This window comes from Syngnathoides biaculeatus, chromosome 12, assembly GCF_019802595.1.
Source record: "Syngnathoides biaculeatus isolate LvHL_M chromosome 12, ASM1980259v1, whole genome shotgun sequence".
NCBI classification, from domain to species: Eukaryota; Metazoa; Chordata; class Actinopteri; order Syngnathiformes; family Syngnathidae; genus Syngnathoides; species Syngnathoides biaculeatus.
In genome coordinates this window covers 5,965,797-5,983,063 of record NC_084651.1, presented here as the reverse complement: position 1 = coordinate 5,983,063, position 17,267 = coordinate 5,965,797, and the positions used below count along the sequence as shown (strand labels likewise).

Here is a 17,267-nt window from a genome sequence, read left to right as displayed (position 1 = left end):
TTCTTGTGAGATTGCAACTTTATCATTTATGATATCCATCCATCCGTTTTCTTCGCCGCTTATCCTCACAAGGGTGGCGGGGAGCGCCGGAGCCGATCCCAGCTGTCAACGGGCAGGAGGCGGGGTTAGCGCACCCTGAACTAGTTGCCAGCCAATCGCAGAGCTCATGGAGACAAACAACAGCCAATCATACCTCGGGGCAATTTACTCTCAATCACACCTAGGGGCAATTTAGAGTGGCCAATTAATGTTGCATGTTTTTGGGATGTGGGAGGAAACCGGAGTGCCCGGAGAAAACCCGCGCAGGCACGGGGAGAACATGCAAACTCCACACTAGCGGCTCCCGGGATCGAACCCAGGACCTCAGAACTGTGAGGCCAACGCTCTCCCGCCTGATCCGCCGTGCCACCCCATTTATGATACGGCAATTTGAAATTTTGGTACAGATTTGAACAAATATCACGAAAGTTGATACACATGATTTGCCTTTGCGGACCACATAAAATCCTGCGGCGGGCCGGATCTGGCCCCCGGGCCTTGAGTTTGACACCTGTGGATTATGTCGGTGTCGATGACATTGTCATACTGTACATTTTATTTATTTATAGTTTTCACTGCAGAAGTCAACCTGCTGTTTTTTTTTTTGTTTGTTTTTGTTTTTTAATAGAATGAATGTGATGTTCGCACTCGTGTGGGCTGAACTGTAAACGTGTCGTCCCCCCCCCAAAACTCCAGAACAGAAGGCTCCTCCCTGACAAATAAAAAGCAGCTGGGCGGGTAATTGGACACCCGGCCCATGTGGGGTTAAGTCTGCGAAAACCGCACGGACTGCATCCTGGGCGTCCGCCCGGGACAGGAATAGGCGGCATTTTTTGCGGTCTTACGGTGTATATTTCGGTTGCAGGGTTTTCGTTGTGGGGTTCCCGGTCCACTTTTTCCACTTTTTTTTTTTTCTGCTCAGTGCGAAGAAATCCCTCACATCCTGAGCGGGATGAACGTGTGCCGACGCCATGTTTCCAGCTGATATCATGGAAATTTTCATTTTTTTAGAAAGACGCGAAGTCTCCGGAGTCCCTGTCCACGAATCTTTGGGAAGTGGCTATTTCAGAAAAATTGTCTGTGCGCTAAATGACACAATAATAATATGTTTTTTCCCATTCATGGCGGCCATCACCTTTCGTCTATTACGCTGTTATACGCTCCTGCCCAAATTGCTCAGTTTTACCTCACTGTACCATTTCAACACAGCTAATAAGGTGCACTTTTTTGCTAGCTTTAGCATCTAATTTTGCCTCTCATAAACAACATAAGTCATGTATAAAACTTATTAAATCTATGAACTTTGGTCTTAACTCAATCATCAACTATACCTTATGATTTTTCCATGCATGAAAAACATTTTTCGGACCCTTCTGGCATGTGAGTCTTACTTTAAAGCATGGTGTCAAACTCGAGGCCCTGGGGCCAGATCTGGACCACCACACGATTTTACACGGCCCGCGAAGGCAAATCAACTTCCGTGATTTTTGTGAAAATTCCTTCTACGGTTAATACTCTGTTCTCGAACAAATCGGTTTTCGGAAGAAAATTTCGAGATTTTTTTTTTGCTTCTGTTTTCAAACGAAAATCGGTACTCGAGCACAAATTTCGAGGCTTTTTTTTTGCTTCTAAAACTCGGGACTCGAACGCCTGCGACAAAACCCGGAAATAACATAACGTGCGCGGCCCGACCAGCCGATCCACGACGCGCGTTGTTATCGTGTATAACGCAGCCTCTGTACGCCGACGTGGGAAATATCGATTCGGTTTTCGAAACACATCGCTTCTCGGACCGCCTTCTGGAACGGATTTTGGTCGACAACCGAGGTTGTACTGTACATCATAAATGATAACATTGAGATATTATTAGCATTTTTTTGTGTTATGTCTCATGTTACCAAACATGAACAATGGTTGATAAATCCATTAGCATTGAGTTCTGCTTTCAAAACTATTTCATAAATTCCGAGGCGATTCCATATTTCCATGGTTTTCACCGCGGCAAACTTTCCCTAAATATTTAGTCACTTTTTATTGTGGTTGCTTAGCAACGAGAGGTGAGTCTGTCACCGGATCCACTGGCTCGTCTTACACCACTCTCCCCTGAAAAATGGGGATGACAAAATTCTATTCTAAGGAATACTTCTTGAGTTTCATAGTATGGGGGGCAACTTGGCTGTGGGGGGGTCCACAAAAACTAGTCACTATCTGGCGTGGATTTTCGCCGATGACGCGTGCGTCCGTTATGTATCCCCGCAATAAACGAGCTTCCCTTTGTTTACTTGAACGGATGGCGTGGCTACCGTTACTCACTTCAATACAGAAAAGGGAGGGAGGGGGGCGGGGGTGTGATCAGCGAGCAAGAGCGTGCGGTCAACAGTGAGTCACTTGTACCGCCGCCGATGCCAAATCTGCGCCAGAAGCAGCACCGTGCAAAACGAAAACCCGCAATCAAGCCCGTCTGAGAGCCTGGTTTTGCATTGTGCCCAAGGGCCGCGTGCTAGCCATTTTGACCGAAACGCACACGTGAGCAGTGCGGGAATGTCCGAGGCGGGGGCAGAAAACGTGAGCCCCGACGGGGGCCGTAACGCCCCCCCCCCCCCCCAAAAAAAAAAGCGAGACTCCAAATTACCGTAATTCCTGGCCTACAGACCGCACCTGGTTATAAGCCTCACTCAGTACATTTGTAAAGGAAATACCATAGCTGTGTAAAAGCCCCAAGTGCCCACATTGAAACCCAAATTGAGATATTCACAAAGAAAGGCGGTACACAGAGTTTAATGCTAACGCTAGCGCCGTGCTAACGCTAGCACCGGGCTAACGCTAACACTAGCACCGCGCTAACCCTAACGCTAGCGCAGGGCTCAACAACCTTTTTGAGGCTGAGGAATGAAATGGAAAAATGGAAAACTAGTGCCGCGCTAACGCTAGCGCAGGGCTCAACAACCTTTTGAGGCTGAGGGCTACTTCGTGAGCACCGATCGTACGAAGGGCTACGTGACTTGTTTGCGGCAAACTTCGGACTCAGTTCATTACACATACATAAAATATTTATTGTAGAAATTACATTACAGGTATTTTAAAATTTGTATTCACGTAAGCATGACAGATTCAGAATTTAAAGCACAAATAATAGTAACAATTTATGGCCTATGGGATTTTTAGGATATAACTCGCGGGCGCCTTATATGGTCCTCGCGGGCTACCGTTCGCCCGCAGGCGCCGCGTTGGTGACCCCTGCGTGAGCACGGCGCTAATCGGTAAAAATAACTGAGGCACGGCAGTAACACGCTAGCGCAGCGCTAACAGGGCCGGACAGGTAAAAAGTCACTTCCTCGGCACACATCACTCTCACTTTTCCTGCTCGAGTGCCCCCTTTGCGGCCGTTAAAAAAAAAATGCACAAATTAGCCGAATCCACGCATGAACCGCAGGGTTGAAACCGTGTGGAAAAAAATGGCCGTTTATAGGCCGGAAATTACGGTAGCTTGTAAACAATCCACGAGATCCCTTTAGGGGAACAAAGGTGCTTTGTTGCGTTCCGGTGGGTTGCGCAAAAGAGCAAAGTGAAGCCGACTCACATCTGCCGGCCGTGGGAGAGGCGCTCTGGAGCCGGGCGCGGATCTCGCTCTCTGTGCGGAGGACAAAGAAAGTCCACATCTCAATCAAACGGGGACATTTTGGCGTGTTGGTGCTGCGGGAAATGGGCGCGGACCTCTGCTCTCGCTTCGCCCTCTGGTGCTGCCGGAGCCTGCGAGGTCCAAACACAAAATCCAAATTATTAGGCACATTCTGTTTTTTTGGTTTTTTTTCCTAAATAGTCAGCAGTATGTACTGTACTGTGAATACATATTTTTGACCCTAGCTTTGAGAATAATCTGGATTTAATTGGCCAAAACCACCTCTGAGACATGAAAATGAAATGAAATGAAAAATACAATGTTACAAATTGTCATTGTCTGGCCACTTCGCATTTTTTAACGTCGTTTATATTCGAAGCAGATGATGGTTTCATTTTTATTTATTTTTTATTTTTTGCAGTGTGGGAACCGGCGTTGTCTTGCATAAGAAAAAAATTACCGCAGATTCTTTTTATGACATAGCAGGAAATGGTCGCTTTGAAAATTAGCCTGTCAATTACTGCTTTTTTACAGACTGATTTAAAAACAGGACCATCTTTTTTTCTTTTTTTTTTATGTATATTTTCATTCCTTCTCAAGAATTCTCATTGTCATTCTTTTCATCATCTGTTTTTGTTCATTTTCTTAAATAGTAGTGCGAGCAATTTATGGTGGATAAAGTTTTTGTTGCTTATCAACTGTCATATCAGTTTAAAATAATCAGGATTTTATTTAAGAAAAAAAATATGATCTGACTAACAGTTCAAAAATATTTATTGCATTAATTTAGCCATTTTCTCAAAAATCGATTGGTTAATTCAAATTTACCAATTCTCTTTTTTAAATTGTATTAATTTAATTAAATATAAGATTTATTGTAAATAATAAGAAATATATCAAAAATACTATAAAAATATTTGTACACAATTTTGACATTTTCATTTAATAACTAATTAATAAAAAAAACTACAGTTAACCAATTAAAAATTTGATTTTGTCCTTAAAATAAAATCAACATACTGTATCTTCCATATTTTACAAACACATTTTAACTTGGCCCTTGAGTCCAGTTTTCAATGACATGGAAAAATGGAAAACTCGCCCATTAGCTGTGCTTGTCATCTTTCTGAAACACTAATATAAAAGTAGCGCCTTGGTGCCGCCTTCGTACCGAGGAACTATATTGAAGTAGTAGGAGGAGCTTCAATTAAACACACCAATCCCAAATAGTGTTTTGGTATCATCTTGTTCCCTAGGAACTATATTGAAGTGGGAGGAGAAGCTTCTTTTCGACAGCCCAATCTTAGAGCAAAGTAGTGCTTTGGTGCCATGCGTCGGCAATTCTATTGGTTTTTTTTTTTTTTTTTTCAATTACTGGCAGATTTTCACTATTTCCAGCAGGGTTGCGTGGTGTATGCCCGTCATTTCCTGCGCAAAGAAATTTGCTTCTGAGGTCGACTAGCGTGGCTACTAGATCAGAAGCTGTCAAGAGTGACTTACAATAGATTCCATAGTCTTTGCGGGAAAATTCTGGGGAGGAATTAGCGCTGGAGCTGCCTGGAAGAGACACAATAGGGCATCACAAGTACAAACAGTGTCTTTATGTGCTCCCCCCGTGGCCCGCTTCACCTCAGTTTGGGTCGAAAACCCACTCACCCTCGTAACCGCCGGAGCGGCCGGACGCTACGTGCTTCCTGTCAGAGGAGGCGGCGGAGGCGGCCTGCGTTCTCTTTCCGCCGCCGCCGCCCGACGAGCTAACCTTGGTCACCGAGCTGACGAGGTAGCTGCTTCCTCCTCCTCCGCCGCCGCCGCTACCGCTGCCGTAGCCCTCGCCGTCCGGGTAGCTCGCGGTGCCGTTGCCGTCCCCGCCGAGGTAAACCCCCGACGAGGAGCTGTAGCTACTGCTGCTCACGCCCACCGAAGCTGCGAGGACACGGAGCAGACATTTTTTTTTTGGGGGGGGGGGGGGGGGACGACGAACGTTCGCAGATACGATGAGAATATTTCTACTGCGATTGTGCCGGCTTTACGCTAATCATGATTGGGTGTTCGCAGTCACTCACATTTGAAAAATGTACAGGTGTGGTCAGTCATGCCCGCAGATATAAAGTTACGGGTGTGGTCCACCAGCCATGCCCGCAGATATAAAGTTGCGGGTGTGTGTTCTGTTTGTAATTACGAGTGTACCCCTTTAAGAGCGGAGGGGGGCGGTGTCAGGTAAACTAGGAAGTAGAAGTAGGCTGAGCAGAAAAGACTGTGTGCTTCCTGATAGGGGGAAAAATGTAAAGTGGTGGAACGTTGTAAAATTATGGGTCCCATGAAATAACTCGAAAAAAGCTGGCAACAAAAGTGAGCACACCCCGAAGTGAAAATGTCCAAATTGGGCCCATTTTTTCCCTTCCTGGTGTCATGGTGGGGAACAGGCGTGGAAAATTTGATGTAATCTTTCATTATTGTTCTCATACTCGTTACTATAAAGACCAACTGAAGATTTTAGAAAATTAGACAGTGTTCTGGACTTTGTTTTTTTTTTTTTACACAAGTTTGACATTTTTCATTTAATTTAATAACCAATCAATTAAAAAAAACTATAACTAACCCATTAAAAAATCACATTTTGTCCTCAAAATAACTCAACATACTGTATTTTCCATATTTTACAAACACATTTTAACTTGGCCTTCAGCTTTTGAATCTTATTAACTTATTTCAAATTGTTTCTCAACATTTCATCTTGACCCTTTGATTTCATCCGCTACTCTCTGATTGGCTTAGCAAGTCTCAGTTCATGATATCAACCAATAAGCTCGCATGGGGCGAAATATTGAGATGTTCTCCGAGTAAATAGAATATTAGTCATTTGGCAAACAAGTAGTTCATGTATTGTAGACATCAATTAATTTTTGGGAGGATGAGAGTTAATTATTTGTAATTTTAATTGTAATTTTTTTTTTTCTGGAAACAATCATGGCCGATTGATGGTGAACATCTGCCAATAAATCAAACCCTCATCAGTAAAATGATGTGATTTTCAAAAATTGTGCAGGAGGACGTGTTTTAACAATTATTGACCATCGTCCTCAAGCTGCGGGAGTTCAACGTCGCACAGGTTGGACGCGGCAGTCGGGGAAGCGAACTTTTCCCCATTTCGCTGTGACTCACAGGAAGTGAAGTAAGTCGTGCTGCTCTTCTGGGTTAAGACGTTCTTCTCCAGGGCTCCTCCTCCGCCAACGCCGCCGCTGGCCATGCTCCTGTGACCCGATCCCCCGGTTCCCTCTAGCAACCAGCAAAACAAGCGTTACTCATCGGGCACTTCCCTCTGTAATTACCGCGCCGCGCCTTGGCTACGACGTCAACAATTAAAAGCGAGCGGCGGCCGTCGGACGGCGGCACTCACTCGGCGGGAGGGACGTCAGTCTGCCGCCGGACGTCAGGGAATCCGTCCCTGCTGATAGCGCGGCGCAGCGGGGGAAAATGATTAGTTTGTGATTCATCCGGGGGAGTCTTTATACAAAGCAACGTGTGTTTACGTTAGCATCAGCGCGAATCCCTTGCGAGGGCAACTGTCGACCGCGCGGGTGCCTGATGATTATTCCCAGATCCGTTCGAGTGAGCGTACCGCTGACGTACTGCCGTACGGTTTCAGTACTTTTAATTAGTCATTTATTAAAGTGACTTTTTGCTTTGGTTCGAGCAGATGTTTAAGTTTTGCAGGTACTTTTACAACCAGAGTACCCCATAAAAGGACTTTTAGCATGAAGTGCACTAAGATTCGACATAAACATCAACATTGTGGTTGCTAATCAGTGGAAAAAAAAAAAAAAAAAATCTAAATTATTTGCTGTTTTCCCAACTGGCCTTATTGGCTGGCACAAGCCTTCAAAGTTCAGTTTTTGCTTTGTTTCTTCCATAAATAAATACATACATTATTCACGCGCAACTGTTATTGCTATATGCTTCACTATTAATTATGGTTAAAATTTGTAGTGGTCCAAAAGTGAATATTTTGCCCACCCCCGCCCCTTCCAAAGACAAATACAATAAACAAAATAACAGAAATAGCTCTCAGTGAGATGCAAAGAAACCACAAAGATAAATGTAGAGTTGAATTAACACTCTGATCTATCTATCTATCTATCTATCTATCTATCTATCTATCTATCTATCTATCTATCTATCTATCTATCTATCTATCTATCTCTATCTATCTATCTATCTATCTATCTATCTATCTATCTATCTATCTATCTATCTATCCTCTTTTTTTCCTAGCCGCTTATCATCTATCTTTCTATCTATCTATCTATCTATCTATCTATCTATCTATCTATCTATCTATCTATCTATCTATCTATCTATCTATCTATCTATCTATCTATCTATCTATCTATCTATCTATCTATCTATCTATCTATCTATCTATCTATCTATCTATCTATCTATCTATCCGAGCGGACCTAGCAAGCTACTACCCATCTAGCGATCTATCTAGCTAGCTAGCGAGTCGTTCATCTATCTGCCATACAGATCTATCAGTCTATGGACCCATCTATGTTTCTCCTGTCCAAAATAATAATAATAATAACAATAGACTATTTTCTTTTGAACTGGTCTGTTCAGTGTCCTCTGAGCGCGTGGAGTGTTTCCTCCCAGAATGCGGTCACTAATAATAATAACGATGATCCCAAGGAAAAGCCCGACGTCACGTTGCCTCCCCGTTTTCGACTCCCCTCTTCTTCCTCCTCTTGCAGACTTTTATGGACTTCTTCCCTTTCCCCGTCAGGCCAGCAAACATACTCGAGCGGTTTTTAAGACTTTGGCTCGGTTGCCAGCAAGCCTTCGAAACGCCAACTCACGCGTCCATTTGTTAACTCCCCTTAAGGTTCGGTTCCTTTGCACTTTTCTAATTTACCCCCCCCACCCCCACCCCTTACCTTTTAAGCACTTTGCATCTTACTGAGACTAACCAACAGGGGGGTGGGGGGGGGGGAATTATTTTTAGAGGTGACACATCAAGAAAAGTATGGTCTGACTTAACTTTACGCGTCCACTTGGAGTTTATCACCAGACGGGACTTGACTCCATCGCATGTTGATTATTAAAGCTACTGCTATGCGCAAAGACGGCCAGGAGGGTTTAAAAGTTAGACGGGGGGGGGCGAATGGGGGGGGGGATTTGAAAGGTGAGACGTTCGAGAAGTGGAAGGCATGCGAAAGTGGCATTCTGCGTCAGACAAAAGCGCCCGACAAAAGGTGGCAGTGGTGCGGAAAGTTAACTCTTGACCTGGCAGGAGGGCCTTTGGAGTGTCTTTGAATGCAACGTAACATCAGTTGTAAGGTTCGAGTGGCCGCTTGTGAGCGTTTTCATAATCGGACATGGAATCAAATGAAGAGGCGGTGGAACCTCGGACCTCGAGTCCAGCGCAAAGGATTTTGAGGACCACATGTGCATACAGTCGAGCCTCGGTTCTCAAACGTCCCCGTTTTCGAACAAATCGGTTTTCGAACGAAAATTTTGAGATTTTTTTTTTTTTTTGCTTATGTTTTCGGACGAAAATCGGTACTCGAACGCCCCCGACAAAACCCGGAAATGACGTATTGCGCGCGGCCAGACCAGCTGACCCACGACGAGCTTTGTTTTGAATTCCCAAAAACGCTGAAAAAATCCGGAAATAACATCATGCGCAGCTGACCCACCCACAATGCGTTTTGTTATTGTCAATTTTAACGCCCCCCCCCCCCCGAAAAAAAAAAAACGGAAATGACGCACGGCACAACCAGCGCACTTTTGTTATTCTATATAACGCTTATTGTTTATAAAAAAAAGTTTACAAGGCTTGAGGCCGAGTCGCTACAGATACGGCAATGCGCTCCTAGCCTAGTGTACTCTACTAATAAAGCATTCATTTTAAGCAAAAAATAAATATATTTCTTAAATTCTTTTATTATATAAAGTATTTAAACTATACATGTATTTCTACGATGCAGTTTATTATCAGGAAAAGCTTTAACAAATGCTTTAAAAAGCCAAATTTTTAATGCTTGGAACGCATTATTTATTTTTCCATTCATCCTAATGGGAAACATCGATTCGGTTTTTGAACAAATCACTTCTCGAACCGTTTTCTGGAACGAATTGTGGTCGAGAACCGAGGCATCACTGTATAAAAAAATAAATAAATCTTGCAAGATTTCAGAAAGCAGTCACTGCATGAATAATATTCATGAATCATATTTTTCATGGCTTTTTACAGTAAAGACATTTACTGTAATGGATTTGCACTATTGAGCCAATTATTGAACACCACTGTTGTCGGCCACTGCTCACACCCTGACACTCACGTGACACCTCACCGCCTCTTAAAGGCACAGACACAATACGTACAGTAGTTTATGCTTGGAATTTTTTGCTGTCTGGACCTTCAAACATGTTTACGGTGTATTTTTATTCACTTCAAAAGTGTTGAAAGCATGTGGGAGATATACAAATATGAAATACTTTTTACTGCATATACAGTCTGTGTCTTTTTGTACTTGTATGATCATTAGGAATACTTAAAATATTGCCTGGCCACTCTTTGGAACGGATTGCTTCTATTGTCATTATTTCCTATGGGGGAAAGCGATTTTTGAATGCAAATAAACTTGCGGTTGACCAGTTGGGCCTGTTCTCAGAGGTTCCGTTGTATGTTTATACACTCGGAAGAGTTCAGAAACCTCACCCCGTTCATTCGCCAAGTCTCCCGAGAGGGCCGCCAGTCTTGTTAGCTCGTCCATGCCATCTTATCTGCCGACAGGGCGAAAGCACAACGATGACTGCACTCACGCTACTCTGTGTGTGTGTGTTTGGAAGGGGGGGGGGGGGGGGGACGACTGACTGTTACGCTTCTAATGCTATTAAACGATAATCAGGCAATAAAAGTGATGAGCGCATGAGAAGGTGGGGGGGAGGAGAGAGGACAAGAATGTCACAAGATTAACTTGAGTTTCTGCAGAGGAGGAAGGTCACAAGGCGGGCTTTGAACTCGTGCTTTAATTGGAAATTTCATGTCGCGGAAATCCAATCACATGGGTAAATACGTTTTTTTGTTGTTTTTAAAAAATATGGAGTTTCTATACTTGTAGGCGGAGCCCGGCGCCAGGGTAAAGGATTACGTCTTTTTGGTGTTGAAAAATAGCGCTTGTCCCTGCTCTAAAAAAAAAAAAAAAAAAAAAAAAAAAACGAATGGCAAGGTTATTTCAGAAGATGGATTGTGGCGGGGGCGACGCGGCGACCTCAAAGTTCGGAGGACCGGGGTTCAAATCCCTGGCCCCGCCTGTGTGGAGTTTGCATGTTCTCCCCCCTGCCTGCGTGGCTTTTCTCCGACCAGTCCAGTTTCCTCCCACATGCCAAAAACATGCATGAATTAGAGACTCTAAATTGCCCCTAGGTGTGATTGTGAGTGCGACTCTCTCGATGTGCCCTGTGATTGGTTGCCAACCAGTTCAGGGTCCACCCCGCTTCCTGCCCGATGACAGCTGGGATTGGCTCCAGCACTCCCATGAGGATAAGCAGCTCATAAAATGTATAGATGGTATGGATTGTGGTGGCCCACAGGGATCAACTCTAAGCCCATTTTGCTTTTGGACCATCACGTAAAGCATCCAACGAGATTTCCAGACTCATTCCTGAGAGGTTAGTTCGGCAAGCATCAAAGGGGTTCGACATTCTGCGCATGGATGTATCGATGATGTCATGAAAACTTCCTCCCACATCCCAAAAACATGCAACATCAATCGGACACTCCAAATTGCCCCTAGGTGCGATTGGTTGTCTCGATGTGCCCCGCGATTGACTGGCAACCAGTACAGAGTGTACCCCGCCGCCTCCCCGTTGACAGCCGGGATTGGCTCCAGCACTCCCATGAGGATAAGTGGCTCAGAAAATGGATGGATGGATAGTGGTGGCCCACAGGGATCAACTCCAAGCACATTTATCTTTTGGACAATGACGTAAATCGTCCAACGAGATTTCCAGAATCACTCCTGAGAGGTCAGTTCAGCAAGCATCAAAGGGGTTTGACATTCTTCGCATGTTTCGCATTTTCTTTGGCTTTTTAATGACGCCTAATCTAAATGATGCCAATTTGCAGTGACAAAAAAAAACAAAACGCATCACAAAAGTCATGCAAACCTCCAGGACATCAAAATGTGTGAAAATCTTGCGAGACGACATTTCAGTGCTCAACGAATGAGTATGTTTTGCCTTTTTATTTTATTTTTTTGTACTTTTTTTTTTTTCGAAACATGAGTCATCATCACGTGAGCTCGGCGGGAAATTTTGCAAAACTTCAGGTTCACAACCATGAAGACGATTAACTAGTTGTACATTTCACGAAAAACAGTTTGGTACCCATGGGCTCCCTCTACAGGTATGTGAAAGAATCACTGTTCAGTTGTATTTAACATTTGTAAACCATCTTTAAAAAGTGTTTTAAAACATTTATTGAAGTGACGTTTTTAGGTAAATTATTTGTAAAACATTTTACTCGAATCATCCATCCATCCATTATCTACTGCTTTTCCGGGTCGGGTCACGGGGGAAGTAGCTTCAGCAGGGATACCCAGACTTCCCTTTCCCCAGCCACTTCTTCCAGCACTTCCGGAGGGATCCGGAGGCGTTCCCAAGCCATCCGAGAGACATTAAGTCTCTCTCGTGTGTCCTGCGTCACCCTCGGGGTCTCTTTCGGGTGGGACGTGCCCGGAGCACCTCACCAGGGAGGCGACCGGGAGGCATCCGGATCAGATGCCCCAGCCACCTCATCTGGCTCCTCTCAATGCGGAGGAGCAGCGACTTGACACTGAGCCCCTCCCGGATGACCGAGCTTCTCACCCGTTCTCTAAGGGAGAGCCCGGACACCCTGCGGAGGAGGAAACCCATTTCGGCCGCTTTTATCCGGGATCTTGCTCATTCGGTCACGACCCACAGTTCATGCTCTTAAGTGAGGGTAGGAACGTAGATGGACTGGTAAATAGAGAGCTTCGGCTTTGGACTTAGCTCCCTCTTCACCACAACGGACCGATACAAGGTCCGCATGACTTCAGACGCTGCACCGATCCGTCTGTCGATCTCCCGCTCGGTTCTTCCCTCGCTCGTCAACAAGACCCCAAGATACTTGAACTCCTCCACTTGGGGAAGGATCTCATCCCCGACCTGGAGAGGGCACGCGACCCATTTCCGACTAAGGACACAAGAATCAAACTGAATAATAATACTGGATCTACATTTTTAGGAACAGACCTAGACCTGCTTTAGTACATCCATCCATTTTCTTTGCCACTTATCCTCACAAGAGTCGCAGGAGTACTGGAGCCTATCCCAGCTGTCAACGGGCAGGAGGCGGGGTAAACCCTGAACTGGTTGCCAGCCAATCACAGGGCACATAGAGACAAACAGCCGCACTCACAATCACACCTAGGGGCAATTCAGAGGGTCCAATTAATGCTGCATGTTTTTTAGGATGTGGGAGGAAGTTTGATCCATCCATGCGCAGAATGTCAAACCCCTTTGATGCTTGCCGAACTGACCTCTCAGGAGTTATTCTGGAAATCTCATTGGATACTTCACGAGATGGTCCAAAAGCAAAACGTGCTTAGAGTTGATCCCTGTGGTCCACCACAATCCATCCACCCATTTTCTGACCTGCTTATCCTCACGGGAGTGCCGGAGCCTATCCCGGCTGTCAACGGGGAGGCGGCGGGGTACACCCTGTACTGGTTGCCAGCCAATCGGGGGGCACATCGAGAAAACCAATCGCACCTAGGGGCAATTAATGTTGCATGTTTTTGGGATGTGTGAGGAAGTTTTCATGACATCGATCCAACCTCGGGCAATTTGGAGTGTCCGATTGATGTTACATGTTTTTGTGATGTGGGAGGAAACCCGAGCGCCCGGAGAAAACCCGCGCAGGCACGGGGAGAACACGCAAACCCCTCACAGGCGGGTCCGGGATCAAACCCAGGACCTCAGAACTGTCAATCCAACGCTTTGCAGCTGAACCAGTCATTATTTAAGTGGTACTCAGTGTAACGATTTTGACTTCTTGAAAGTTAGCAAGCATGTAATAAATCTCAGCCTCCATGGTAACCGTTTACATACCCTTTTGCGCCCTCCCCCCCCAACAAAAAAAAAAATTGGACATGCTAAGCTGTAAAAGCCAAATGTCAAAGCAACATCTTTGAAAGTACAATCCCTCGTCGCATACAAACACTTCTCATGTACATTAACACGATTAACTCGCTGTGAATAGCTGCTAGAACTCAAAACGCGGGGGGGGGGGGGGGGGCACCAAAGTCTCAAAAACCGCATTATTGCCAGTGCCTATGAAAGGCTCAAAAGGCCAGATGCAGACCCCACAATTCACTCACCACACCCTGCGGATATTTAATACATCCCAACACTTTTTTTTCCTATTTCCTCAATCTCCTATAAACACGCACTGGGTCTAGTTTTTTTTTTCCATCTCCCATGTTGACCAGATTTTTTTTTTTTTTTTTTTTTTAAAGAATCCACATCCTAAATACCGTCAAATCACCTCATAACAGGGAAATATGACGAACATATGGAGGAGTTCCGGCCACTTAAACTAGGTGAGGAATATATTTAGGAGAGATGCAAATAGACCAGTAAAGCGCTTGTAAAACTACACGGCGAGCTCGTGGCAACGGACTAATTTTAACGTGAGCACAAGAAAAAAAAAGTAGCACAAAAAAAATATGGCATGCAAGAAGATTTTGTGCATTTGAAGCTCAAAGCCAGAAGCAGGAAAAGTCCTTGAAAATTTCCAGAGTGAAGTAATTCTTAATAGCTCGCATTCAGCAAAAACGCAGGAAAAAAATAACAGAAAAGCTTTAAAAAAAATGTATTTCCACTGTTTGTGTTCGTACCTCCAGCCAATGGAGTCAATCAAGTCCCTCCGTCCGCGTGGAGCTCTTTTTGGGGTGAGGGGTGGTGGTGGGGTGGGGGGACCAGCGTGCGTGAACAAGCCCCGCGGTGATCCTAGCAGGGGGGGGGGGGGTGGAAGAAGATTTAAAAAAAAAAAAAAAAAGTGCTCTCCGCTTCTTGTTGTGACTTTTTTTTCCGAGTCGTCGCAGCCGAGATTTGCGGGCGGAGGTCCCGGCCGCGCCCCTCAGCGCCGCTTTGGCAGTCAGGTGGAGCAGTCGGGAGCTCCGAAGTCCCACAGCCGGAGACGACGCCTGAACGCGTCTGTCTGCAAAAACTTGAAAACAGTGAGTAAGGGGAAAAAAAAAAACAAACAAAAAAAAAAAAAACTCCTCCCGCGGACCCGTGTCCACAACTGCTGCCCAAATGTTTTTGTTTTTTTCCGAGGAGGGGGTGGGAACATTTTTTTACACCTCCTTCCCGATCTTTTATTAGTGCGGAAAGCGATTGTTGTGCAAAAGAGAAAAGTCTTCCAGTCGCAGCTGGATCACATCTGCTGCACACATTTGGGCAATAATTGGCACGCAGTCGGTGGTTGCATGCAGCCACTGCTATTACACTGCATTACTGTACTCTGCTTCATCACGTACAGTGCAAATATAAATATGACACATAAGCATGTGAATCTTTGCGATAATTACAAGTTATAACCTATGCTTAGCTCAATATGGCCCATGCAAAGAAACAAAAAAAAAAAACTTTTAGTGTCGTCCACATTCTAAAAAAAAAAAAATTCCACATTTATGGTTGATGTAAAAAGTCTGCGCTGTGTACGGTATTATAAATAATATTATTATATTAAAAATAATTCAAAACTTTCACCGCCATTTATGCGGTCTACGACCCGTTCATCCATTGGAGGATGTAAAAATAAACAACGGAGAGGATGCGGTCGCACGACTGTGCGCACCCTCTGATTAACTCCCGAGTCGAGCTCAGGAGTTCTGGGACGCCGGTGTCAAACTCAAGGCCCGGGGGCCAGATCCGGCCCGCCGCGTGATTTTGTGAGCCCCGCGGAGGTAAATCACACGTGTCGACTTTGGTGATTTTTGTTGAAATCTGTACCAAAATTTCAAATTGTCACGTCATAAATGAGAATGTTGAGATATTACAAGCATTTTTGTGTTACCAAACAATAACAGTTGGAAAAACACACTAACCCTGATTTCTGATTCAAAAACTACGGAAGTAGCTTGACTTATGAGTGCCGCGAATGATGAATTTTTAGGTTTACCGTAATTCCCGGCCTACAGAGCGCACCCGGTTATAAGCCTCACCCAGTACATTTGCAAAGGAAATACCATTTGGTACATAGATGGGCCGCAGCTGTATAAAGGCCGCAAGTTCCCATATTGAAACTGACATTGAAACACGAGATATTTACAAAGAAAGACGGTACACACAAAGAGTTTGATGCCAGCGCTAATGCTGATGCCAGTGCTGCCACGCTAATGCTACCGCCGGCGCGCTCACGCTAGCCCCACTGCGCTGACACTGGAGCCGCGCTAACAGGGCCGGTAAAAAAAAAAAAAAAAAACTTACTGGTAAAAATCACTGAGACACAGCAGTAACATGCCCGGGTTCAATCCCAGCCCTCCCTGTGTGGAATTTGCATGTTCCCCCCGTGCCTGCGTGGGTTTTCTCCGGGCACTCCGGTTTCCTCCCACATCACAAAATCATTTAACATCAATTGGACACTCTAAATTGCCCCGAGGTGTGATCGTGAGTGCGGCTGTTTGTCTCGATGTGCCCTGCGATTGGCTGGCGACCAGTTCAGGGTGTACCCCGCCACCTGCCCGTTGACAGCTGGGATAGGCTCCAGCACTCCCGTGATGGATGGATGGATTGTGGCGGACCACAGGGATCAACCCTAAGCACCTTTTGCTTTCGGACCATCACGTAAAGCGTCCAACGAGATTTCCAGAACAACTCTTGAGAGGTCAGCGGGGTTTGACATTCTGCGCATGGATCGACCGGTGTCATGGAAATGTAACGCGCGCATTTTGAGTGCGTCAACATATTCAAATATGACAAATTTCAACCGTAGACTGTTCTTGGAGAACTACAAATTCTTTGCGAGTCAAATGGGCGACAGTCCGTCCTCCTGCACACATTTTAAAAAGTTGCTAAGATACAAAGATTTTGCTTTCACTTTGATCATGCCTCAAGTAAACAAGGCGCGCGGGGTGGTGGGGGTGGGGGGGGGGTTATTGTTTTACAGCACTCACTGAATAAAAGGTACTTTTTGTGTTCGGCTTCCGAGCATTTCCACTCCATGCGGCATTCTTTATCTCTCCAGCGAGGAGCCATTGGAGCCGGTGGGATCCCCGGGCCCCGCCCACCGCCCACCGCCCGCATGACTCACGGCGAGCGTGACTCGGTTCTGCTCCGCTGACGGAAAACAAATGGCCCCGAGGACAGCGAGGGAGGGGCCGGGGGTGCTCCGCTCACATCTATGCGCAAACCTAACGGGAAAGGCAATGATTTGAAAAAAAAAATAATAATAATAATAATAGGAGGATCACGTGATTGTTGAAAAAAAAAAGTGGACATTATGAAATTTTTTGTTTTTCCTCCCTCCAGCAGACAGTTTGGATCCGGCAATGTTTGTGCTGATGAGACACAACAA

The 17,267-nt window shown here is 45.2% G+C and overlaps 1 protein-coding gene across 4 annotated transcripts in view; it reads right to left on the bottom strand.

Moving 5' to 3' along the window:
* Nucleotides 1-14,695, bottom strand: part of col17a1b (collagen, type XVII, alpha 1b) — a 30,974-nt gene extending 16,279 nt beyond the window's left edge. Inside the window, exons 1-8 of one of the 4 annotated variants that reach the window (XM_061837108.1) lie at nt 14,584-14,695; nt 10,380-10,444; nt 7,056-7,106; nt 6,821-6,934; nt 5,315-5,581; nt 5,159-5,215; nt 3,754-3,789; nt 3,620-3,670 (exon numbers count right to left, since the gene is read on the bottom strand). In XM_061837108.1, the coding sequence (XP_061693092.1) occupies nt 3,620-3,670; nt 3,754-3,789; nt 5,159-5,215; nt 5,315-5,581; nt 6,821-6,934; nt 7,056-7,106; nt 10,380-10,434 (631 nt within the window). In that variant the 5' untranslated portion in view covers nt 10,435-10,444; nt 14,584-14,695. The remainder of the gene's footprint in view (nt 1-3,619; nt 3,671-3,753; nt 3,790-5,158; nt 5,216-5,314; nt 5,582-6,820; nt 6,935-7,055; nt 7,107-10,379; nt 10,445-14,583) is intronic. The other 3 variants (XM_061837109.1, XM_061837110.1, XM_061837111.1) reach the window with 3 other exon arrangements.
* Nucleotides 14,696-17,267: the final 2,572 nt, after the last annotated feature.